The sequence below is a fragment of the Taeniopygia guttata genome, chromosome 5, assembly GCF_048771995.1.
Source record: "Taeniopygia guttata chromosome 5, bTaeGut7.mat, whole genome shotgun sequence".
Classification (NCBI taxonomy): domain Eukaryota; kingdom Metazoa; phylum Chordata; class Aves; order Passeriformes; family Estrildidae; genus Taeniopygia; species Taeniopygia guttata.
In genome coordinates this window covers 12,399,285-12,425,257 of record NC_133030.1, presented here as the reverse complement: position 1 = coordinate 12,425,257, position 25,973 = coordinate 12,399,285, and the positions used below count along the sequence as shown (strand labels likewise).

The window sequence follows — 25,973 nt, the reverse complement described above, 5'->3', positions numbered from 1 at the left end:
AGCATTCGGGGGAAACATGACATAGAACAGTGGCAAACCTGAGACACGAGTGCATCCTTGTAGAAAAGGAAAGATACTCGGGGAAAACAGCATCTCTGAGCATAATTACCCACTGAGTAGGCTCTGAGCCTGTCAGAGAAGAGGCTACACCTTGTTGTACAATCAGATGTCACCAAGCATACATGAAATCCCGACCTGAACACTACTGCAATACAAATTCCAAACCTGCTCTGCGTCCTCATTCTCCTGCCTGGCTGCCTGGTGCCTGGGGAAGGAGCTGTTGGCCCTGGAGACGGTGCTTCAATCTTTCAGCTAATCTAGATTTATCTCAGGATTTATGTTTGATTCCACACTCATCTAAGTAATGGAGCAGTTAATTGGCACTGTGCCATGCATGAACTGCAAAGAGAGAAACATAAGAAGCCGGAATTAAATTCTACACTGCACAGGAAGATGGATTCTTTCTGCATTCCTCACAAATATGGTAATGAGATTTTAAAATTTTATAAGATACTTGAATGCAATTTTTCCAGGTCCTTCCCTCACAGTGTTTTGTCAGATTTGGGCTAAAGTATAAAATGGTGTTAAATGCTAAACCTGTCATCCCTGTCTCCAAGAAACTTTTGTCTCAGGACTCAGGATGCAGGCTCCTGCCCCAGTCTCCTCTTGTTTTAGAAGCCACATAGCCACAGAACAGGGAGGTTAGAGCAGATTCCAAGGTCCACACTCACATCTCTGAACTACAGACACATTTTAAAGCATCTCAACACAGTAACAGGCTTATGAATAAATCAAGAACTACTTTAATTTAAAACACAAGTGCAAAGGATTCACAACTAAAGACAAGCAGGACTGTTTGTTTCAAATTATAATTTTTTCCAAGTCCTGCTTTCTTTGTATTAAAAAAAAATCAATATATCTGGAATACAGAAACATTTTACATCAAAAATTTTCCAGTGCAGCTAAGGAGGAGCTTAATTAATTAATTTCAACCAACTCCATCAGCCCAAACTTAGACATCCAGTCTACAGAAACCCCCTATGACCTCTCTACTGGCCATAGGTGAGACAGAGAGAGTGATTTTGTCCTTCAGCAAGTGTGTGAACCAGGGGGATGAACCATCTCTGGAGTTGTTCCTCCAGGAGCATTCCTCTCCCCATGGGCTACAGAGCCAACCTACATGTTCCTCAGACTGGGTGCCCACCCTTTGATGGCTGGCAGCAGTGCAGATGAATTCCATCCCAAATTACTTCAAGTAATCAACCATGGCTTCAATTTTGAAGCAGGATCTGTAGCTGGAGCAAATAGCGGAGGACAGAGGTTATAAACATCTTCTGAAGAAAACGCAGTTCTGAGGTCAGTTTCTGAGACAGCAAGACTGTCCTGAGAATAACTAAAAGTCCAAAACCTCGGTATCTGGAGTTTCAAAACAAGATCCCAGCTCCACATCTACGAATATATTCTTGAGACCTCACAACACCACACACCACCATCACTGTACAATGTCAATCCCGACCTAGAGCCCAATTACCTTGAGGATCTTACTGATCAGAGAGTGCAGCATACAAAATACCTAAAACTATGTCAAAATAACTGAAAGACCTGTTTAGACAACCAGAAACCTTCCAGATGTAATGGGCTGATGGGGAAGGGCAGACCAATAGCCAGACAGCAGCACACAAACACAAAAATCAATCCTGGGATACGCAGGATAGCTCAAATATTTCCATTTGGTCTCCTACAGCATCCCCAAAATGCTACCCAATAACTGCCCCAGGGCAGCACTTCTCAGCCTCTCCAGGGAGAAAAGACTGGGGAAGTAAGCCACAGGAATATGCTGTTCACATTCCAACCAGCACACAAATTGTTGCAAATGGTGAATTTTTAACCATAAGATCCTGGTGGTAAGAGCACCTGGTCTTCATAGAGTCCACTTTGAAGACTGTATCCAAGGGTTTCCCCCTCCAAAAGTTTAAAATCATGAAATGGATTCAAGATTGACCACTAAACCATACACATTCTGCAGCAAAAGAGAAGCATGTTGATGCAAGAGAGCCACTTAGAAACAAATATATACATATCACATCTGCTCCCTAAGGAAGTGTGTGCAGGTTTCTAGATCCATATTTAACCAATGGAAATTAAAATAATCTGTGAAAAGGTCTCAGAGGAAAAAAAAAAAAGTCTTTGTGCATTGAGAGTTTAAAGGGGTCTGTGCCCCAAAGTGAGTCAGCTCATGGCTCCAGTGCACAATGAAGGAAACAAAGATCACATTTCTAAGTGGGAAATATCGTTCCAGCACAGTAGTCAGCAGCCCGGGTGTGCAGAAACCCACAGACATTCAGAAACACAACTTCAGACTCCACTTTCGAATGCCATCCTTCAGCAGCAGTGATCCGCAAGCCATGGAATACCCGCTTTATCCTTGAGACAGACTTGGTCTCACTTAGATCTAGTCTGTATTGATTGTCTTCAGCAAAGGAGAAGCCACAGAAGGCTGAGGATGCATGGACAGGATTCACATTTGTCCTCCAAAACAATCTGTCAAGTTCCAAGCACCATTCACAAGTTGAGACTGTGTGGGGTCTTAATTTTTTCTATATATTTTTTATAAACATTCCTTTTCCCTAGAGCTTCCCCTTATAAACAGTCAGCAGGTGGAGGTGCGCTTCCTGTACTGTTGGATAAGGGGCACCAGGCACTCCGGAAGTCCCGTCTGGAGCAAAAAGGGGTGATCCAGAAGTTCTTGTGCCGTTGCTCTTTCCAATGGATCCCGTGTCAACATCCTTTCCAAGAAGTCTCTCAGAACTGGGGAGGTCTGTGAAAAAGCAACCAACCAAGTCAACCCTGCAAAGGGACCAGGCACAGCTCGTGCAACACCAGGCTGCTGAGGTGGGTGTGGCTAAAAGGATCCTGCGCATTCCCAATCTGTATCCCTGTTTTTCCAGCAATGTGACACGGATCACATGCTTTTCGTGCTATGAACATGACTTTCTGTCACCGCTAGGCACAACATTTAGGTTGTTTTCTTTTGAATGGGATACAGTCAATTAAGCTAAGACTGCCTGCTACATCCTTCCATTTGGGTTACTTCTGCTTCCCTGGATTTCAGCTCAAAAACTCAGCAGGACTCCTGCTACCTGGGCACATCACTTGGGTGGGAAGGGGGTATCAATCCATTCTTTTACTGGTCACAGATTATGGTAGTTAAATAGAGTTCTCCACTAGGTTCGGAGAGCCTGACAAACCCTCATGTTAATGGTACAAGAAGATGAAGAAGCTGCAGCACCAATACCAAAAAGCTGAACCACCTCACAGCTTTTGTCCTTTGGAAGAGGTGCAAAAGCCAGCCCCAAGCACCACTTCATGACCCTGCACATCTCTGGCTGGTTTAATCCCCTGCATCATTAAAATGGAATAAAAAACTGATCTTGGCATATATTTATTTATATTAATGCTGATAATTACAACCAGTTTAGACTGGGGGCATTTTCCCAGCTCTGGTTACCTTAGCAGATCCTGAAATACTGTTCCCACTGAGATATTGCTCATCTCAGGAGCACTTTGGATGACTTCGCTTGGGATTGCCAGAGAAGGCACTGCACAGCTCAGAGCAAGTGCCAGGATCCAGCCTGTATGCCTGTCTATAAGTCTGCCCATGCTTTAGTAATGCAGCAGGGATTATCCTAGGTGGCATCCCTTTAACCTGCTGCCCCCAGAACTGCAGTCACTGACCACAGTGAGCCATGAATGGGCACTAGAATGGAGGGCTGGATCCACAGCTGGATCCAGCAGGACATTGGGGAGGATGCCCACCAGCCTGTAAATTGGAGGTTTGCTGGAAACCAGTCTGCTTCCTAGTACACAAAGTGGAGCAGAGCAAGACCATAACCAGCTCTGGCTGTCACAGCCCATGGCATACCCATGTCACCAAGCAAGGCATGACCCCGAGCAGGATGGCTTTATACTGCCCAAGAAGGGCAAGCACCAGGTCCAGAATGTGACCATGAAATTTTAATTAGTGTTGCAAAGGCAAAGAGGAAAGAACAGCTGTTGATGTTGGAATGTACGCTGTTAGTTCAGCAGTCTACTCTCTTAAATAATTCAGTTTTAGCAGCTGCAGATGCTCTGATTAATTGGAAAGGCTGGGTAGCTCAGGATGTTGCAGAAGCTGTTTGATCTCAGAGGCTGGGCATGGAATGAAAGGAAGACTTCTTTAAGCGGGCACTGAAAGGTGATCACTATTTCTTATGTCACTGCTACTTTTTCCTAAGAAACCATGGAGCCAAGTGCATCTTCTGAGCTACTGCAGTGTCTCCATGAGTTTGCATCTGTCCTGAGCTCTCCTGCTCTGACCATAATGCAGCCTTTGAAGTCCTGAAGGCCATGAAGCTGAAAACTCCCAAGAGCAGGGATCCTCCTGTTCCCTTCCGTGGAAGATAAGCTACTCAATCAACATGAGTAAGCTGGGAACTGCTGGGTCCACCTGAAGCAGCTCCGACCTGCACTCTCCATTTATGCCCAGGTGCCCTCACACTGTCAGGGCTGTTTCCTAAAGCAGCCACCAGCTGTCAGCAGCAGCTTGTAGCCACTAAGACCCCGGGGCCAAAGCTGTTCCCCAAGAAACATGTCCTAGCAAGACCATTTCCACAGCCAGCTGCACTGGGAACAGCTGATACAGATATTTGCCCATGATAACCATCAGGCTTACAAGTGCTTGTCAGCATGCTCACCCTGTGGAAGTTTTTCAGTTTGGGAGGAGGGCTGTCACGGAGTCTCTTCATTGCCTGGACTGGAGAATCACTGAAGTAAGGGGGTTCTCCATCTATCATCTCTATCACCATGATCCCTAGGGACCAGATATCCACCTGTGAGAGACAGTGTTACATCAATACACACACTCCAGAGGAGCAGGTCCTTGTTTTGTTACTTTCACAAAGACCACAATACCCCACCCATGACAAATGTTACCAAGAGAGTCCAACACTGATGCCCCTAATGCTTTTGGGCTCCCTTACAGGGGTTTAACAAAGTCAATTTTGCACCCAGGACTGAGCCATGCTGATGTTGCAACATGTAAAGGTGTGCAAGTAACTGCTTGTACCTGGCTGGTTGGTAAACAAAACTAGTCAGTCTGCTGCCACCTGCCCAGAACTCCAGAGTTCCCATGTCTGCTTTCCCTAAGGTGAGCCTCGCAGAGCTCACATCTCCCCCTATTACTTTATGGAATTGATTTACTGATTCCTATAATGTCACAGGCTGCTCCTTGCTCACATTGGTCCACAGAAGATACAAGTCTAGGCCAAGCTTTAGGTGTAAAAATACAAGTTGTTGATGCCTTATTCCTAGAAGCAGAACAATCTCATTTTCTACTGATTTAGGAAATATTGATGTCATCACCATCAAACCTGTAGTCATAGCTGGGTTTATTTTCTAAATAGAATCTAGACACTTCCTAGAAAAGCCAATAGTTATTTTCCCATCACTCTTCAGAATATTACTTGCTCTCCTGCTATCAGGGAGGCGGTCCCTTACCTCAGTGGCGTATGGTATCCTTGCAATTACTTCTGGAGCCATCCAATAAGGAGTACCCACCAGGGATTTTCTTTTAGGTACATCTTTACTGATCTGAGCACAGAAGCCAAAATCGGAGAGTTTGACCTGTACAAAGAGAAAAAGCAACCAACCTTAAAAAATAAGCCTTAAACAACACAGAGGGAAACACCACAGACAAAGATGCCAGAGTAAGAGGACAAGGGGAAAATAAGGGATTGGGACCAGAAAGGAAATAAGAGACAGAGGTGCAGCAGCAGAAGACAGGAAACAATCTGGCTGAGGAAACACACCCTGCCATCCAGTGTCAGAAGAATGGAGTCGCTCTTGATGTCTCGGTGAATGACCCCCTGAGAGTGGAGATAGGACAGAGCCTGCAGCACCGACTCACACACTGTGGCAATTTGCTCCTCGTTCAGCCTGCAATTAGAGACAGGGGACTTAAACTGTGCAGAGCACAGTGCCCCTTCACAGGGGCACAGGGGTTTAAACACAGACGCTTTGGTTCCCTATGACAATCACCATCTCACCTTCACCATTCTTCCATGTCTGTTACTGAGGAAAACATTTTTACTTGATGGTTGACAACTTTTAAGTTTTCATAGGTTTAATACAGAGAAATTGCACTTTGAATTCTGTACTTAAGTTCATCCTGCAAGATGCTGTTTCAAGCAGTTCTGACAGGCAGCAGTGCTGCTTGATGCCAAGGTGCTGCAGTAACTGGTGAGACAGCTTTTTTTAAGCAAATACAGTAAAGACATTATTCACAAGGCTTATTGTGCAACTGTATCCACAAAACCTCCAAATGCATAATTTGACAAGAACTATAGGCATCCCTTAGGATCCTTTAGGCGTTTCCTGCAGACACTTGGGGGACACTCACACCTAACTGAAGATAGCACAGGCTACAAGCAGGGAAGGCACTGCTGATTTCTACCACTGTTAGCACATGGAATATGAGCCCTAAGAACCCCCTCTTTAGAAGCTGTTGTTGTTTACAATAGCAATACAAAAACCTTCACAACTGAGTGAAAATGATAGAAATGAAAACTCACTCCTGTACCTGGGGACAGTGACAGCTCTGCATTTTTACACGGAGCAATGATAGACAGTAAATAGGCAGTGGCAGGAAATCATTTCAAAGAATAGCTGAAGTACCCAATTTGAGTACTGTGTATTCTCAGCCTGTCTCTAGCAGTTGTTCTGAACAACCCCAGATTGAGGACAGAAATGAAATGTCCTCAAATTTGGGTCTGCAAGTGAGCCTAAGAAGAGAGCACTCAGAAGGCAGAACTGTGCAGTAACCCAGTACCTTCTAAACCCATAGCAATTCCTACACCGTCAGCTCAGAAATCTACACTTGTGTTGTTTGTTTGGCATCCCATACCTTACTCTTCTAAACCAGGATAGCTACAAGGTCGTAGCTTCACTGTGACACACTGGTGGCAACTAAATCTGAGTGATGTCAGGGGGCTACTTCTGCCTCTAAGATTTAACCTGAAAAGGGAGAGGGACAAAGGCTACCTGTGGGACTTCCCAGCACAAAACCCAATGTTCTCAGGAACAGTGCTTTTCATTTCACAGTGCCTGAGCTGATCCACCTGAAAGCCCTGTGGTTCCAGAAGATCACAAGAGGTGCACTTTCAGCCTGTCACGTATGGAATTTGGTTTCAGTCAAGTGACTGCATAGTGTTAAAACAGATTTCTGGAGGATTACCTCACTCCTGGAGATGTAAATCACTTATCCCCCTCAGCAAATGTTTAATGACTGCAATGATGGTATCTTTCCTTCTTGGGAAAAACTGATAAAGGTTTGCAGCTTACTTATGGCTATTAACAGATCCTTCTTCCATCATAAGAAAAAAAAAAAAAAAAAAAGCATTCACTAACAGGTTCAAAGGAAGCTTCTTAAAACAAATCTAGGCTGAGGTTCACTGGTGGCTATAAATACACAGACCCTTCATAAACCTCTTCATCACTTTTTTTTCTGTAATTCAGTACTAGCCAAGAGCTACAAGAGTTTCATTGGCCCTGTAAGCTATAACTAAGTACTTCTCAGGATTAAATGTTGGCTTGCAGACCCTGAGATACCTCTGAACTCAATTCTGGAAGGGCCTGCCCAGCTAAGTGTCTCCAGGACACTCCTTCCAGGTGGGGTTGTGGAGGCTATAGAGGACAATGCGGCTCTTGATGCTTATCAAAATTGTGCTTCCAAAACACAGAAGCCAACAGAGCAAGATAGATGCCTTAAATCCGCCACAGGACCTAGGCCAAGCACTACAGGTATACTGTGATTTTTTTAAAAACTGAAGACAATTAGTGCTAGAAATATTGCCTAACTGTAATATAATTAAGGTCCTGAATCTTCAAAAAACCAAAACAAAAACAAAACAAAAAAAACCCCACCAAAACCTCTCATCCTATAAACTTTCTTGGTCAGTCTTTCCACTGGCATTCCCTGCCCCAGTTTCCAGCCTTGCAGAACTGCTCTGAAGCAGGAGGAGGGTGCTCCAGAGTCATGGGTAAGACACAATCACCATAACTGCATCATCAGAACACCTTCTGAGAGGGACCAGAGGCTATCTGAGAACAACTTCTTTGCCCTACAGAATGCTTTGGGTACTATTGAATATGAAGCAGTGTAGATAAGGAAACAAATTTAGGAGAGTGTCCAGCAGCTGCTATCTTTAGGCAATGAAATTTGGGAAGGAGTCCAGATCTCAAGGCTCTGCTGCACTTTTCCAGAGGAGTTAGTGAGGCTGAATTTGTGGCTAAGGTTGCACCACTGAAAACTATTTCTGCATGCTCTTTAATAGCTATTCAATGAAGTTCCTGGCCAGGATTAAACAGATATAGTAAACAACACTTTTTATGAGTACTGTGTTTTACAGGGAAGGTCATCAAGGAAATGACTAGTGGGTTATCTAAAGGGATAAATGAGTCCCTTTTACATCAGAAGTATCATCAAATATTCAAAATGGATAACAGTTATAAACTGTAGTAGTTTCAGGGCACGGCAAACACAAGATCTCTGAGGGAATCTATTTGTCCCAGAAATCCCCCCTCTGCTGCTCTTGCTCTCCCATGTTGATGTCTGGGATTTTGCTTTATACCTGATCTGAGACACGATATCTGTGAGGGCTCCTCCCTGCAGGAACTCCATCAGCACCCAGAGCTCCTCTCCCACAAGGTAGCTCTTGTACATCTCCACGACATTGACGTGTTGATAGTCCCTCATTATCACCACCTGTAAAACCACAGCGGACACATGACCACCACAAAAATCACTCACCACACTTCATCTTATCCAACCAAGTGAGCACACACAGCCCTGCAACTACAGCGCAGAGCCTCCATCCCCCCAGCAATAGTTGTTCTTCATATGAGCATACCACTACTAAAAGGAAGACGATCCTGCTCTTCCCTTCTTTTTGCCACACTGATTGTTCCAATGAGGACAGCAGAATCTCCACGTTTTCAGAACACTCACCTCATTGAAGAGGAGCTCCCGGCGCTGCTGCTTCCTCAGATCCATCATTTTCACGGCCACCTGGCGCCCTGAGTGCTTCTCCCGAGCGATGCACACAATTCCTGTGGAGCCTTCCCCAATCTTGATGTAATTCTCAAGCAATGTCCTGGGATCTCCCTGGTCCACAACCATCCTGAGGGCAGCTTTGAACTGCTCGTGAGTCACAACCACAGGGTCCTCACTGGCTGGCTGCCCCTTCCCAGCAGAGTCCTGGGGCAGGTGGAGGTTGCTGGAACTGGTCTGGGTCTGCCGGTTCCTGGGGGACCCCGCTGGGGAGGGCCGGCCTGGTGGCACTGCCACAGTCTTCTCTGCTGTTGGGGACTTCTGGGGGGTCCCAGCTTCGGAGATCATCCTGGGGAACTCGGAGGCAGGTTGGTCAGGGGGGAGAGACTGGGCTTTGGCTGCAGGGCTGTGGGGGGAACCCCACTGCTGGGGCTTGAAGAAAGCATTAGGCTTCAAGAAGAACAAAGAGGAAAGAGAGAAAAAACAAAGTGATGGTTGGATTAACAGAGAGGTGAGGAATCAGTTCTCTGGCATCCCACTCTGCCCTAGCACACCTTGGAGCAGACTGAAAACAAGAGCTTCATTCTTGTCTCCAGGTCTGCCCAACACATGAGCTTGGAAGAAGAGCTCCTTAGATGCAGATCTTCAAGAATCCCTTACAGAAGGGGTGCAACACTTTAATAGCCTCCAAATTGAGGCAGTTTAAAGGGAACATGCTTTAAAAAAAGCCACCAAGACACAAAACCCACAGAAAAAAAAACCCCAGCTGCTAAAAAGCATTCCAACCTTGCCACCAAAAATCAGGGGCAACCTGTGCTGCAGAGAATTTGAAAATCCTTTATCCCTCCGTGCCTCTGATCTTGCTTTGTATAAAAGGAAAGGGGATTCATGCCAAGGCTGTAAATCACTTTGAAGTCTTGGTCTAATTCCCTTTGGGTAATTACACTCTGCCTACTGAAAACACTCTCTGCACTTTTCAGTGGTACCTGCAGAGCATTCCTGTCGATCAGGCATGGAACTAGCTCTCCACTTTGGGAAAAGCACTGGGCACCAGGACAGCTGGAGGCAGCCAACATGAGACTCCAGCTACACAGAGCCACCTGCCACCTTGCTGGCTTAAAACTGACCTGCAGTGAATTTGGATTAGCAATGCTTGAGGTTTTTGGAGACCTCCCACTCAAATGACAAGCAGGCCCAACCCTATTTAGTGTAGGAGATGTAGTAAGATCCCAGCCTATGTGGCTTCAGGATATGCATTCCCATGCCAGGAAGGATAAATACTGTCATGTGAATACTCACCCTGGAAATGCTGATTAATTAAAATTCAACAACATTTAGCAGGTGGGGTACAAAATACATTATATACGTACATATGTGTAAAATATACAGAGAATATGCATACAAATATATGCAAAAGTAGATCTGTCAAAGAAGCAACTTCAGAAAGAGCAAACCCATCATTTATATTATAGGGCAAAATTGAAACTTCAAAGCAAAAAGCTTTTTCTCTCTCACAATTCAGAGAGATTATTAATAAAGTTAATAATATGGGCATGGGAACTGAAAACTGCCAATCGAGACTTTTTTATAAGAACATTCATTTTCCTTGTCTCAGACAGGGAATAATTGTGTAGGATTTAATTCTATGCACTTTGGGTTTTAATCAAGGATTTTGTCAAGAGAAGAATCTGCATAAGCCTCACACACAGAGAGGCCCTGGAAAACACGATTTAGCAGCATCAGGGCACAGCACAAACACAACTGCCTGTCAGGAGGCTCCTTCCTCCCCATACACCAGCTCCACCCCTGCAGTCCTGTGCTGACATGCTCACAGCAACACAGAATGTACTTCCTAAATCTTGTTTTGTCTCAGGAGAGAGAAAAAAACCCACATTTTACATAACTCAGAGCATGCAGAAGGGCACACAGCATGCATGCAAGCTCACACAGGTTTGCTTAATCATGTATAAGTACTATTTCCTGCTCCTCTGATCTGACAGTCCCCATGTACACGTTTTCTGTCTCGGGACATTTTGAGGTATCACTAGTTCTTCCACTCCTTCCTTTCATAAGGAGGGTGCACTCAAACTTACCATGGTGCTTTTCAAGGCACCACCTTTCCATTTCAGCCAGCTACCCAGCCAGCTGGTAGATTCTACATCTCTGGAAGTGCTCAAGACCAGGCTGGAGCAGCCTGGTCTAGTGGAAGGTGTCCCTGCCCATGGCAGGGGGTGGAACCCAATGGCCACTGAGGTCTGTACCAACCCAAACTAGTCTGGGATTCCATGACTCAGCTATAACCCTGTTCTTTTCATCTGCAATTACACATTTCTTACACATCATCAGCTGTATTAGAGCAGGAATCCCAAGTTTTCATCATCAGAGGCTGGTAAGAACATCTTATATAAACAACTACTAGGGATGGCACAGATCCTCACTGGAGCAGGGAAACAGACTAGTCTTCAAGGTCTTCCCTACTCCTCTCCTCTGACAAACAGCTGGAGTTCAAACACTCCCAAGCACATTCACTTGGCTGGTAACTTCCGGTCCCACTCCTTCTGGTCCCACTCCTCCCACTCCTGGGAGTGCCAGGCATGGCAAAGACACTGAGGAAGACAGAAGTGGCCAGTTCTAGGTACTCAGGGGACAGGCCTTGAAGCAGTGTAGATCAGCCCAGAGGCACTGAGACAGCAGTAAGCACAATTTGTGATACACAAGGACTGCATTCTTTCAAAATCCTCTCCCTTGGAAAGGAACCCCACTGTGCCCAAAGCCTTGAGCCTGGATCCTTATACAAACTGCAAGAAGCTGGACTGGAGACATCTCCCTCCAACACCCTTCAGAACAGTCAGGTTGGTTTGGACAGTGGTTCCTGCATCATCCTCCCAGTTCAGGCATTTCACAGCTGTTGGGAATCAGCCTGGCCCAGCACCAGCTTTGAAGCCACCATACAAGCAAGGCAAAGAAGACGGATGCTGGGTCAGCCGAGAATGGAAAAGAAGCAAAGGTTGCATTTCCTAACCAGTACCAGGAACAAGAGATTTTCAGTTTAACAAGAAATGAGTCATCCATTCAGGACAGCTTTCCTGGGGGAGCTGTAGCTATGAGCTGTCCCACCCTTCACAAAATCCAGCAGTCTGACTTCCTGTGTGACAGCACCGTGGGTGCTGATGCAAACCCTGCTGCTGTAGCAGCCTGGCAGATATAACTATAACCAACACACTCTCCTGAGGTAGTTCTGGTTTGCACAGGCAGACAAATACACTGCTAATGCAAATCGTGGCAATTTCCCAAATGGCAAAGGCTTTTTGGGGCCAGCAGAATGGCATTGCAGTTATGCCTTTACCTCACAGAAGGTAATGACTAAGACCCCTCGTCCTTCCCAGCCCACGCTCCTGCAGCTCCGCCAAACCTTCTGCTGGAGATCTGGCTGCCATCCTGAGCTGTACCTTGCAGCATCTCGTGAAGCTCAGGCAAACCACACATTTCCCCTGCTCGGGACTATTTTGATTCCAGCATTAATCATAACAAGAACAGATGGTTGCCCGATGTTTGCAATTAAATTGGCTGCATATGTAACCTCTGGAACTGTAAAGTCAACATTGCAGTCCAGTGAGTAACTCTTACCTTGATCTGCAGAGGAGGGCCTGGCTTGTTTGAGGTGCTGGTCAAGGGGAACACGCTGCGCAAGAGCCTCCTCTTCAGGCTGTTCTCCCGCGATTTGGAGTTGGGGCTGCCCTCCCCCGAGGGTCTGGCGTTGGGCTGTCGCTGAAGCCAGCCCTCTTCTGGGCTCTTCATTGCCATCTCGCTCTCCCCCGGCACAGCGGGCACGTGCTGCAGCCCAGAGGTGCGCTGCAGACAGCTGCCATCCGCGCCCTGGAACTCCGATGGCCCCAGGGACTGGGCTTTTGTCACCATCCCGTTGGGATGAGACTGCCCTTCCAGGCGGGATTTGTAATCCGGCCACATGGTCTGCCTCCGGGCCACCTTGGACCCACCATTGCAGTTGAGGTAGTTCCCGTACTTGTCTGCCCAATCTCCTTCAGGACTCTGAAGGTACATGTCTGGGGGTCTCTCGTCTCCCAGGAGCCCAAGGGACTGGGCTCTCCTCCTGCTGGTGGGGCTCCTGCCCCTCAGAGTGTTTGAGCTGATGGCAGAAAGCTTCTGGATGTCATTGAGCAACCCAGAGATGTAGCCTTCCACTTCCACAGTGCTGCCCCTCACCACAGTCTGGTAAAGACAAAGAAGGTGAGAAACAAGTCAGAGTTTTAAGAATCAAGGCAAGAATCAATTTGTCTTGCCAAAGGTTAGGTTTTGTACAAATAGACAAAGACAACTCAAGGAATTCAGGAAAAATGACCAATTTATGTCTTTTGTTTCATTGTCCTTTACTGAGGGAAAAAAAGTCCTTGGGTTATATCCTGCTGTCAGAGCAGCAGTGCTGTCAGCCAGAAGAGTCAATTCTGCTGTTGTGCTCACACTCTAAAAGACAATATTAGAGCAAAACTGGGATATTTCAACACTCCTGGCTTTCTTGTGCTGAAACTGTGTGACACTACATACATCACTAACGCACTCGCCAAGCTCCTGAAATATTAGTTCTCAGAAGTTCCAGCATGCTGCAAGCTCCATTTGCAAAACTCACCTTTGCTGTGCCAACACCAGATTCATCTCTCCCCTGAAGCACTCTCCATAGCATTGTAATCAGCGTCCCTCAGTCTGCTTCTCTACAATTTCTGCTAATACATCCCAATCCTGACCAGTGCAGACCGTGCTGTTCCAACTCTTCCTCCCTGCTCTGCCAAGCTATTATAATTAAAAATTATGAACAAAGGGTCACAGCAGCTCACAACTGCCTTGTAAGCAAACACTGAAGAACAAGGCTTCCATCCAAACAGGCACCAGCTCTGTACAGTAGGACACTTGAAACTGTTGGTATATTATATAGTGCTCTACCTTGTTTTTTTTCTGGAACTGAAAAGCTTACAGAAGCTTTTCTAGTGCTGGGAACCAAAATATTCATTTCTCCACAGAAATTTGCAGCACAGGATAACTCCTACACTTTCATAAACCTCTGCCTGAGGAAAGTCCTTCCCTGGAGTGACAGCAATCTCCTGTTTGCTAACTGAGCTCCAGGGATCTTCTAAACATGCTGAATTAATTACACTGAGACTAATACTTAGCTGGTGCAACACAGTAGCTCCAGTAATTTCAACAGAACACCACCACAGTGCACAAACGAGCACCTGGTTTTCTCAGCGTCTGAGAGTGAAAGGCAGAACAGAAGATTTTTGTTCAACAAGGTGAAGAAAGGACTCACTCCATGGCACACACACATTTCCAGCTGCAGCTGGAAATTCTGGTCTTCACTCCTACTCTCTCACCACACACACATACCCTCCTTCCTCCACAGCCCAGCTGCTGTCATGGAACAATGTGCTGGGGACATGAACTTTTTGTCCAAAATGGACAAAAGTAATTCCAGAAAGACATGGGTATTGTCAAAGTAAGAAGCCTCCAACAACATGCTACGGCTTCTCCAGAAAATCCAGTGCAGTGCTCTTCTCCCCTTCTAGCTAAAACTCCCTAGAATTAGACTCAGGTCACTCCCAGAAGTCAGACCTAGCCCCACCAGACAGGAAAGATGGGAATTAATCTTGCTTTGCTGCTGTGTTTAAGGATTGCATCAGATTAATGAGGAAACATCCAAATTTGAGCCAAATGTATATGGAGTGCTCTTACGTAGCTCATGCCTTACTGACCAAAACAGAGAAATTATAACATGAAATGCACTTTTTTATAAGCTACACACAAATCCAGGAACTACTCTGACAATTTAATCCAGGACTATATACAAGGGCTTAGCCAACTAGCACTTGAAAAAAAAAAATCTAATTGATTGGTATCATTGAACAGGAGTTAATTCAGATAGAGTTTACCAGAAACAGTCAGCTTTGTTATGCAGTCTATGAGAGTGTTTGCATTTGGAATTACTGGGAAAAACAGTTTAAGATGATTCTTTAGTTTTTTAAAGCCTGTTGGGTATTCTGTCCTTGTTCTCTTAAGGATTTGCATGTCCTTTCAGCTTTTACCATCCTTGGGTTTAGTAAGTCAGACATGAAAGTCCTGACCAGCATAAGGCTCAGGGCAAACTCCAGAAAATTTCTTCACATACATTTCTGTTTCAACAGTGATGCCTCACTATTTTTTGAGCATCCATTGCCTAATACTTAAGGAAACTTGGCTTGCTCTGGAAACGCCATCAGTGCAGTGCCCAGAGCCTCACTGAAGCCAGATACAGGGGAGTGCTACCACTTCTCCCTTACCCAAAGCCCCCTACCCTGTGATTAATGAAAATTGGGTTGCTTGATATGATTCTTTTCTTGATAAATCTATATTGGCTGCCAGCTATTACTCTGCTATCTCCTTGGAAGTGGCTGCAAATAGATTACTTGCTTATTTGTTCCAGTCTCTTTCTGGGGATAGAAATTATTCTGACTGATCTGCAATTCCTTGAATTTCATTAGGCCCAGCTGATTTGAAAATATGCAACTTCTTAGCTAAGTCTCATTTCTGTTCCTGTTCTTTTCTTATTCTGGCCTGCATTCTCATCCCTTCCTCCTCATGCTAATTGTCAGCCCACTGATCACACTTAATGAAAACCAGAGAAAAATCATTAAACACTTAGGAATTCTTGGTGTCATCTGTTAACATTCTTCCAAAACCAGCAGTGAACAAATTCTTTCCTTCATCCTTCTTCCCTTCCTCATTGCACTCATGATGTGTCCTTAGTGCCCTTTATGTTCTTTGAGAATAACATCTCTTTTTGTGCATTGGCCTTCCAGTTTTGCTCCTACATGAATTTCTTTTCTCTTTGCCCTTTATAACTTGACCTAGTTTCCACCCTTCTGAGCAATCCTCCTGCAGTTTAAGCTCATTACAGAGCTCCTGATCTAACCAAGTTGGTCTCTTATTACACATTTTATCTCTCCTCTGGATTGTGCTCCTATCCTCTGCTACATTGTGAACCTCAAAGCACATTCAGGACACCAGGCAATACCTCCTGCCTTTTTTTTTTTTTTCACCTATTCTTCCTAAGCAAGTTTTTCCTTTATAAACCAGCATTCTGCTCAATGATGAGCCATTTCATTTGCAGGTTTGATTATGTACTGAAGCTTACATTAAACCAAATATAGTCCTCTTTAGTCCCTATGCTTTAAGCACCTGTACACAAAAAGCTAAATATATTAATCTGATTGCCAACTCTTTTTTATATCGCTCCTAAAACTCAAGTAGCAACATCTCTGTTTTACAACACACCTTTCAGTTCTTAGGCCCCTGAAGGGTTTTGTTTCGTGTTTTTTGGTGTTTTTTTTTTTAACTGGGAACAAAAACTTCTCCCAAGCAAGCAAGATTTTAAGCACAATATTTCTGTCACCATCTTTCATTTAATTTCCTAAGAGGTCACCACGAAGCTGCCTTTTCCCACAGCATGTTCCTGCTGTTACTTAGACAATCTCCAGATGCCAGTACCAGCAGCCATCTAAACCCACCCATCTACAGGAATCACTTCTTTTTCCTTACTGAAGCACATTTTCCCATTACTATGTCCCACTTTCCATTAAAATGCTGGTTTATTAACCATTTTAGCCCAAACTCTTGTTTAGTCCTTGTGGTCCTTAGCTGTCCATGAACTGCAAGGCAGTGCTACATTGCTTTCCCTCCCACTTAGGCTTCCCTGGCAACTTAATTACCAGCCAAATTTGCTCACCCACGAGAATGACAAACCTTCTAAAACAGGTCTTTCCACAAATTCTCCTCTTGGCTTTCCTGTACAACAGCTGGTCCTGTCAGCTACCACAGGAGCTTTCACAGGTCCCCATCACTGTGACAGGCAGCCAGATGGTTATTTCAACAGTGACAGCAACAGGTCAGGATCCTACTGTCCTTACTCCTGATGAAGCTAACTATCACCTTGGGCTATCAAAGCCTGCTATCCACTGAATTCCATACAGAGACACCACCCTTAGTCCCATTTATGGGGCACCAGAAACAGTGCCTCAACTTGGAGGCAAATCCCCGAGGAACAGGAAAGAACTGTCTCCCTCCCTCACCTTCATAGGCTGGAGCTGCATCCTTGTGATTCTCGAAGGGTCTACCACAGGCTTGGGGCGCCTCAGCGTGTCCAGAATATTCTGCCATTGAGGTGGCAGGCCCACAAATTTGCCCTCCTTTGGGTCAAATGAGGTGTGGACACGGTGCTCAAAGTTCTGCGGGGCCGAGATCTCCGGGCGTTTCTTCTTCTTCTTACGGAACATGATGCCTGAAGGGGAGAAACAACACTGTCAGTGCCTGTCTAGGACTGAAGTGCCCAAGCAGTGAAATCAGGTATTAATTCTATGAGTTAATTATGTTGTATTGAGAACATTTTCCAGTGAAAAGCACTCTACCAGGAGTTAATCACCTGCTTTTATAGATGAGGAAACAGGCACCAAGACAATGATGATTTTGCCCAAGGCCACCTTGCAGGTTCATGGCTCAGATGGGATTTCTAGTGACTTCCTTTATTTCTACAAATTCATATTTCCTGATAAAACTATTTTAAAAGTAATTAAGAGATACATATTTATATTTTACCTGCTCGTACCTACATTAAATGGCTTTGGAATCCAGCCAGTTAGACAGCATCAGTTCCACCACAAGCCTGAAATTTAAGGTGGCAATGACCAGGGCTCGAGTTGTCTTCTCACTGCTTACTCCAAGTAAGTAATAGCCACTTGGTTCCCATTTAAAGACAGCAGAGCTGTTGCCAAAGGAAGAGCTGCCAGAGACTGACTTTGGATCTCAGTTTTTCTTGTTTAGACAGAGGGCTCGGGAGGGAGAGAGGAGGTGGTAGGTGGAAATCAAACTCTGTCAGCAGGTAGCTGAAGAAGCTAAAATTAAAAACTAAGATTCTTTTCCCTTGGGGGCTTGAGAGAGACAGCTTGTGTGAACAGCCAGTGCAAGTACAACAAGCCAGAAGCACCTAACACTGAAATATACCTAAACACAGGAGTCTTCAAAATCTGAATTATTAATTTATAAACAAATTTATAACCAAAAAAGATACTTAGAAAGCTCAGAGACCTTCCTGAAATTGGGAAGATATGAAGGAAAAGGAAGAACCAGAGTTCTGCATGCAGACAAGAGGTGGGAAAGCTGGAGGACTGCAGTGGATTGACACAACCTCTTCACAAAAACCAGATAGGGAAGATAGAGTGAGGTAAGGAGAGCCAGGTTTTTCACAGTGGGGAGGGGTGGGAGTGAGAGACAGGCATAAATCAAAACAGGAGTGGTCCTAAGAGCACAGAAGGAAAAGCTTTCCTGTGACCAGGAGAGTCCAACATCGGAGCAGCCTGCCCAGACAGGCTGGGCAGGCTCCATCCTGAGGGGTTTGATCTCAGAGCCAAAGCCCTGAATAATCCAGCCTGACCCTCCAAGCTGACCCTGCCTTGATCAGGGGGGTTGGGCTACACCTTTCAAGCTCCCTTTCGCCTGAAATGTTCTTTGATTCTATTAGCTGCTTTAGAAAAAAGATGCGCTGTTTTTTTAAAGCAATTAATATCTGCCAATAAACAAAAATAATATTTATATGCTCTTCCTTTTCCACAGAAGTTATTATTGGCATTTACATTTCACTGACACTTGCTTACAGCCATGAATGCCATCTCTTCCTTGACATCAGGCTGAGGATTTTTGCCATTTAATCTTCAACTTTGTAGTAGTCACTCTTCCCCTGTACAGGACCTCAGCTTACAACTATTTGTGCTGAATAAATATTTACAAGGGTCAGAGAGACAGACCGCATAGAGAGATAACCTGCTGTGGTGTAGACATGAACACACTTCTAGAGGACACCAGTCCCCAAAATCAGCACATCACAGGGAAATCTGTGTCAAACATTTTCCAGGTTGTCCCACTCTAAACTTGTTTAGGGGGCAAAGTGCAGCCACCACCTGAACAATGACTTTGCTCCCTGGTGCTAGACTGGGGTCTTGAAAATCCAATACACAATGCCTCCCAGTTTGGTTACAATGATCCTGCAGTCACAGGGATAAGGAAGTGTTTGTACAGCAGAGAAGGACCTTTGCTCCATCTACCCCCCATTCATGCAATCCATCCTTGATGAAACACCAACTTCACATGCACTGTCCATTTCAACAGCCTACTAAAGATAACTCACAGGTGAAAAAGAAAACAAAAGGTTAGGAAAGAGAAGGGAAAAAAAAAAGCTTACAAAAGAGGCTGGAAGCAACTTCTCTGCCTAGAAGAGATTTTTCAGCCAGAATAATCTTTGCTTAGAACAAGTCCAATGAAAACCCAAATACATCTTAATGGAGAGCTTATGGAAAGGATGTCTGTGCTCCAGGTCTGTATTGCAGCTCCTCAAATACAGTGATTCATCTCTCAGGCCCCTTAGGTGCTGCTTATTAACTAATAATCAAGACTAAAGTCAGAGGGCAATTCTTTAAAGACAAAAAAGTGCAGACAATCCCAGAAAGGAAAGATAGTCTAATAGCTCATGGTGTTAGTAGTGCTCAAACCAACAGCTGGAGCTGCTGAGGAGCTTGAGAGCCTCCAAGGAAAGCAGGGAGTATCTCTGTAGTATTACAGCAAGCAGTTCAGTTCTGAATCCTTGACTACACGTGAGTTGTGACCCCTCCTTGATCCACCTTGACCCAGCCACAGCAATCACAGTGATCTCACTATTTCAACTAGTACCTCCACTTCTGGTCCTACTCTCACAGCTTCATAATGAGAAGATACCCAGGACACAGCAGTCTTAAATTTGCTTTTTTAGTGCTTCATGTGGCAAAGGGTCCTGTAAAACAGGGTGTTACAAATGCCACAATCATTAGCACTTGTAGCATCAATGGTTTTCTGAACATGTCAGGTATTTCCCCATAACAAGAATGATTCTGGCTTAAGTATTTCAAAATGCAAAAATTTAAAACTCAGGTGATATTTTGGCCCCAGCCAAAACAGTGGCTCTATTTCACCATCTCAGTTTGCAGAAGCATAAACACAACACTACATTTGTATATTTACATAAAATCACTATCCCTGACAATCAACATGTGTACTACAGTTGGATCCCATACCCAAAAGCATGCTTCCAAAACCCAAAAAGGAGTAGCTACTGAGTTCATGGTCAGTTTTAAGTGTTGGTTGGCATGGCCTGCATCTACCTTATTGGCTTAAAACAGACAGCTTAAAAACAACAAAATGCAATCAGCTCCAAATACAACACATCCCTGGGTATCCAATGGTATTTGCTTTACATGGTCAGCATCAATCCCAGATTATAGAGAGATCAGACAGGTGGTTTAAAGGTAAACTGCATTAAGATCAAATGAAATACATACACTAAAAATAGTTATTTGAAATCCAATAAAATCTCATTGAGGAGGTCTGTATTTAACCAGTCTCCTTTCACTTTGTGGTTTTCATGCAAGATCTATTTACTTGTATTTCCAAAACCCAGCTAAAGAATGTTTATTGTTAAATAAAACACATAAAACCAGGCCTTTTCTAAGTCAGTGAGAAATTCATAAGAACATTTTATGCATATAAGATTTTGTAAATCAAGCCAAACCTGTATTTAAACATAGACAGCATCCCTTTAATATAACAACACAAATACTGTGGCACTGATTTTATAATAATCTACTAGACTTTAGTCTTTCATTCAGTGCTGACAACTGTACTGTAAGAAATGTCACAAACATAAATAATAAAAGTCACTACCACAAGACAAAAGCAGTCGGAGATTGAAATTCTCTCAGCGATCCATTCCTGCTGCCTGGGAAACCACGTTAGGTTTTTCAACTCCAGATATAGCTGTTCCTAGATGATACAGTTCCAAAAGCTGTCACATCTGCCAGTGAGCACGAGAAAAAATCCCACAGCCAGCAGATCCAGAGCAGGGGGAGGGATCAGCTGGGAAGGAGGGGCAAGAAGAGAGAGGGGTCAGCCTCAGATGAGAGGAAGGGGTGGGAGGATTAAGGATGGAAGGGGAATGAGTGTCAGTAAGGAAGAGAGGAATGGTTGGGAGACAGGCAACCCGAGGAGGAGGGCGCAGAAAAGAAGCAACATCACCCGGAGGGGAGAAAAAAAAAAAAAAAAAAAAAAAAAGTAGATAAATGTTATCAGGAGTGGCTTGTTCCAACGCCCAGACAAAGGCAGCAGCATGCACTGCCTTTTCACCCGACCTGCCTCCACCCTGCTCACGTCCAGCCACACGTTCCACTAGGACACAGCGCCATAGGGACCCGTGCTCATACCCTCCCTCACTCACACATGCACTTGATGATAGCACGGCAGCACAGAGCTACTTCAGTCTCACTTGTGTAGTTTCCAGTTAAAAATAAGCTCTCCCTCCCCCCCTCCTTGCTGCAGCACTGAACTCGCTCATCAGCTCACTGCGTCGCTATCGCAGATCTGGACGCAGTTCCCTACATTCCTCCTGCCCCGGACGAGAGATAACACTTGGTCCCTGGGCTCAAGAAAGCCATTCCCATCATTTCCAAGTCCTCCCACAGCTGATCTGCCAAACTGCTCTGGCCAGCTCCAAGAGGAAAGGGAGAGAAGGAGAACTCTTCCTACAGGACCTGAGGAACTGCAATATGCAGATTGAGTTTGCAGTAGGAAGATGAAGATCCCAGAGAACACACCAATTAAAAGAAAAAAATGTATTTCCATACTCTGCTACTCAGGTCACTGTCATGTGCTGCATTGGAAATAGATTACAGGTTAACTAGGCCATTATCTGTGCATGTCATATGCATGTGTTCACACAAATGTATGTGTGAATATGCACACATGGAATTTCACTGCATCCCATACCTTCTAAAATAGTCATGTTTGTCTTCCTGAGGTTTCCAGCACTCTTAGTATTTATAGCAAGCTATAAACTATCATAGCAGTTTCCAAATAAAGGGAAATGACAGGTTAGGTCCCTGAAGAGCTGACAAACCCAAGTGTGACTTCACACAGCAAGGAATGGCAACAAGGGTCAGTGAAAGGGAAAAAGAAAAGCCAAACAGTACAAAATCTGAAACAGGATCTAAGAGTACTGCCCTGACACCTTCTACATTTGTCTGAAATTATAGTTTTAGAAATACTGGTTGAAGTACTTTTTTCCCTCCTAAAGGAAGAGTGGCTATCTTCTTACTGTGCTATCCCTTTCCTCATTTCAAGTCCTTCCCTTCTATTCCTTTCTCCCTCACCAGCCCCCCATGGCAAAGCTGCATGCTGGAGCAAAGCAACAGCACAGCAAACTGATGTAATGCTCTAAATCCTTCCCAAACACACACGAGAGGACAGATTAATATTACATTAAAAATAAGCTTAGGAAGAGACATATTTGTTATATTGGTGGGTTTGTTCCTGAGGAATGAGAAGAACAGCACAACTGGCTTGACATTTTTTGCAGTACCTCCACTGAACACGTTCTGAAGGATTTGGAGCTCTCTCTCCCCTGCTCCATTTCCATGCTCATAAATTAGGACTAAAACCCAGTGAACACCTATTTGTTCAGCTTGTTTGGGACACTGCTGGGTTGCATACTTTTAGATGTGTTTTAGTTACACCATACCAAATTCATTCTGGGATATATATAAAAGCACTTGCAAAGAAAAGACCTCTTGAACTTTCCAAAACCAGCACAGGCATGTCCCAAATGCTAATGGGTTTATCCTTTGACAAATAACAAAGTTTTCCATTATTTACAGTCCCCTAGAAATCCCAGCTGAAGTCACCATCCCATTGTGTCTGTCTCTGAGGGCAGGCCCCACCCTCAAGAGGTTTCATCTAAACAGACTAAAGGTGAAGAAAGGGAATTATTATCCTCATTTACAGATGAGACAAAAAAAATTACTAGCCCTTTTTCTTCCCACCTATGTGTAGATTAGCAGATCTACGTCTCCCAGGTATGTCTCCTGGCTGCTTTTTAACTTTATATCAAGGCCAGATCTGAGCCCAGCACACCCTGGCTTCCATCAAGAGAAAACATGGGTGCAGGGCCCCAGTGGAGGCCAAGACACACACTGACCACAGGATTGATCTGGACATCAGCACATGGGTCCAGAAGCCTTGACAGGACTAAGCAGAACGGACAGAAAACACACCCAAACCTCAGCTGCAGTCCAGGGCCTTCATTACAAGACCAGCTTTTCTCCCTTGGGCTCAGTGTGTGAGAGGGTACAGCCACCAAACGCTGCTGCAGCACCAGGGAAGGCAGCTCACTCATCGTGTCCTTGGCACACAGAGCCAGCAGGATGTCTGCTGGAGGTCACCAGGCTGAGAGCAAAGCCACAACAACTCTGACCCTTTCCCCCCACCTTTTACATGATTCATGTGGCTCGTGTCCTGTTTCTGACTATACCAAACCATGCTGTGCTGCACCTCTGACACTCACCTCACACCCACACCCCTCCCTGACCCCTGTCCAAAGAGCAGCTGCATTTTTCCACGTGGATTTCCCAACATTATTTTGCCATGAAGGATGCATCAGGGTTAAAAACAGGTTGCTGTATTTTGCTGTTAATCCAAAGCACCAGAGAACTTCAAGACAGGGCTTGACGGATTCAGGGCTTCACTCTCCACTGTCTTATGTGACAGATCCATTCAAAATCAGCATAAAAGTACTACTGAGATTAGGTTAAGAACATTTAAGGTCCTTTCTCCAAAAATTCACATGAATAGCAATATCTTACTTATCAGACAAGAGGTTACACTGGGACAAGCCAAGGGGCCACATCTGGCATGTGGGGTCACATGGCAGAAGAAGGAGCCAAAGCACTGGGCTGCAATACTGGGCACCACATCCTGCGGCTCCATGTGAGCCCTGGAACCTCAGCGCGCTCTTGCACGGCTCGCAGATCCAGCTGCCTCTGGCACGCAGGGTTACGAGAGGGAAGCTGCAGCAAATGTGCAAATAGGCACAGCACAGATCTTACTGTACACAGGCAGAGTCACACACTCAGGGAACAGGACTGAATTCTCACAAGCAGATCTATCCCAGCAGAGGCACTGGTGACCACTGTCATGGATCACCATACTTGCTTCAGTAGCACAGCAAAAGGCTGACAGAGACACCCCAGCAATCCCCCAGATCACCCAAGTATAGAGATTGCAAGAGTTAAACTTCCTCCCAGCCAACAGTAAATCATCTCAGTCCCTAGTTATGCTCATCATGTTCTCCCAAAGAGAGACACAAATGTATTTAATTGCTGTCAGCAGCCTGCAAGACAGTTTGCTTGTGTTAACCCTACAGGATAACTGATGAGAAAACTCCAGCCGAAGCAGTGCCCCCCAAAACATGGAAGGATTTGCTTAACCCCACAACCTGCCTGACTCTCAGTGCCTTCCTGCTCACTGCTGCCAACACTGAGATGCAAATTTAAATTACAACAGACAAGTCTTCTCCCAGGGAATATCGGTTATCCTGCTCTGTTTGCCACAACTGTGAATGTTCACACAACCCTCTGTATGTTAAAACCTGAGGTGCACTCCTAACACAAGATAAATTACTGCTATTGGCTACAGCTACATTCTGTTCATCAATTAATTACAAAATAATCTAATTACTAACACTACAAGTTAAATGGCTGAGCCCTAGGGAAAGTGTAATTTCCTGAGACATTGTTGAGGGAAATAGATTTCAACTTTTAGTGTATGGGCACCCTCCATTCCCACTGCTCTCTTTTGCCAGACAAATGGAAGGTCACTCTAAGAACAACAGTACCACTGGCAAGACCAAATGGCAGTGCATTAGTCCTCAAACCATATGGTAATCCTGCAGCTTTAGAAACCATAATGAGGAATTCCTTAAAAACAAGACCTGTAGCAGCCAAGTGCTGATTTTGTGCTCCACTGCACTAAGTCTATGACATTATAGCTCAAAGTCAGTGAGACTGGTGCAGGAGCAGCAGCGGTGCCATAGACAATGAAGCTGCTCCCCAGTCCAGAACCCCCCAACAAGGTGTCAGAGCTTGCTGTGCTCTCTGCAGCCCTCAGCGCTGAGCAGGACAACTCCTGGTGAGCCTTCAGCTACTCCTGCTCACTTGTGTCCTGTCCAGGTACAGAGCTCATGTGCTGCTCTGAATGAGATGGAACTTCAGCAGGGTACCTCTGTGGGTACCCAAAAAACCCTCAAGTGCAATACAGAGCTCAGAGCCTGGCTGTGTATTTTAACTTGCAGTTGGGCTAAGCTAGTCCAAGCTGCTTTAAGCAATTTTGTTTAAAGCAATTTACACAAATATTTAGCTCTTTTCTCTGCTTGTGAATTTCCCTAAGCATATTACAGAAGTAGGTTAAAAAGAACTCCTTTTTTCAGATTGGAGGCAGGACAGCCAGACTTAAAAAGAATTTGCCTTAATTTTATTCTCCTTGGGAATGAAAACCGTTTTGTGACCAAGCAAGTGGTTGTTTCTCACTTTGCAAGCCTTGGCAACAGGACCCAGGGTGGCCTTCCCAGCTACATCCATACTCACACCCATCTAGACAGAAACAAACTGCTCTGTGCATGGAGCAGGTTTTCCATCTGGGAGCACAGTTACTAATCCAGCAAGCTATTTGCTGACAGCTCTTTCCACTATTTGATCAGCTTTGCTTCTAGATTCATAAATCATTGTTCACATACCATGCAGGATGTATATACCAAGGCAGCACTCAACATTAAAAATAATATAAAGCTTCATCACACCATCAGGAATGAGACTTTTCTGTAGGACAGGGCTGGAGAGAGAGCAAGGCAGCAGCTTCCCTTCCCCAGCAGCTGTGTTAGGGGCTGACAGGTTGTACCCAAACAGAGAGCTCAGAAAAGCAGACAAAGAGTGGGCAAAGG

The 25,973-nt window shown here is 44.9% G+C and overlaps 1 protein-coding gene across 7 annotated transcripts in view; it reads right to left on the bottom strand.

Annotated features, from left to right (window-relative positions):
• Nucleotides 1-780: 780 nt before the first annotated feature.
• PAK6 (p21 (RAC1) activated kinase 6) overlaps nt 781-25,973 on the bottom strand; it is a 38,461-nt gene continuing 13,268 nt past the window's right edge. For 5 of the 7 annotated variants that reach the window (XM_030273707.4, XM_030273715.4, XM_030273710.4 and 2 more), the window contains 8 exons: nt 17,200-17,408; nt 12,713-13,315; nt 9,044-9,535; nt 8,667-8,800; nt 5,847-5,973; nt 5,536-5,661; nt 4,734-4,868; nt 781-2,818 (listed from right to left, as the gene is read on the bottom strand). In XM_030273707.4, coding sequence (XP_030129567.1) covers nt 2,651-2,818; nt 4,734-4,868; nt 5,536-5,661; nt 5,847-5,973; nt 8,667-8,800; nt 9,044-9,535; nt 12,713-13,315; nt 17,200-17,403 — 1,989 coding nt within the window. In that variant the 5' untranslated portion in view covers nt 17,404-17,408 and the 3' untranslated portion in view covers nt 781-2,650. Of the gene's footprint in view, nt 2,819-4,733; nt 4,869-5,535; nt 5,662-5,846; nt 5,974-8,666; nt 8,801-9,043; nt 9,536-12,712; nt 13,316-17,199; nt 17,409-20,872; nt 21,200-25,973 lie in introns of those variants that run through there. The other 2 variants (XM_030273717.4, XM_030273718.4) reach the window with 2 other exon arrangements.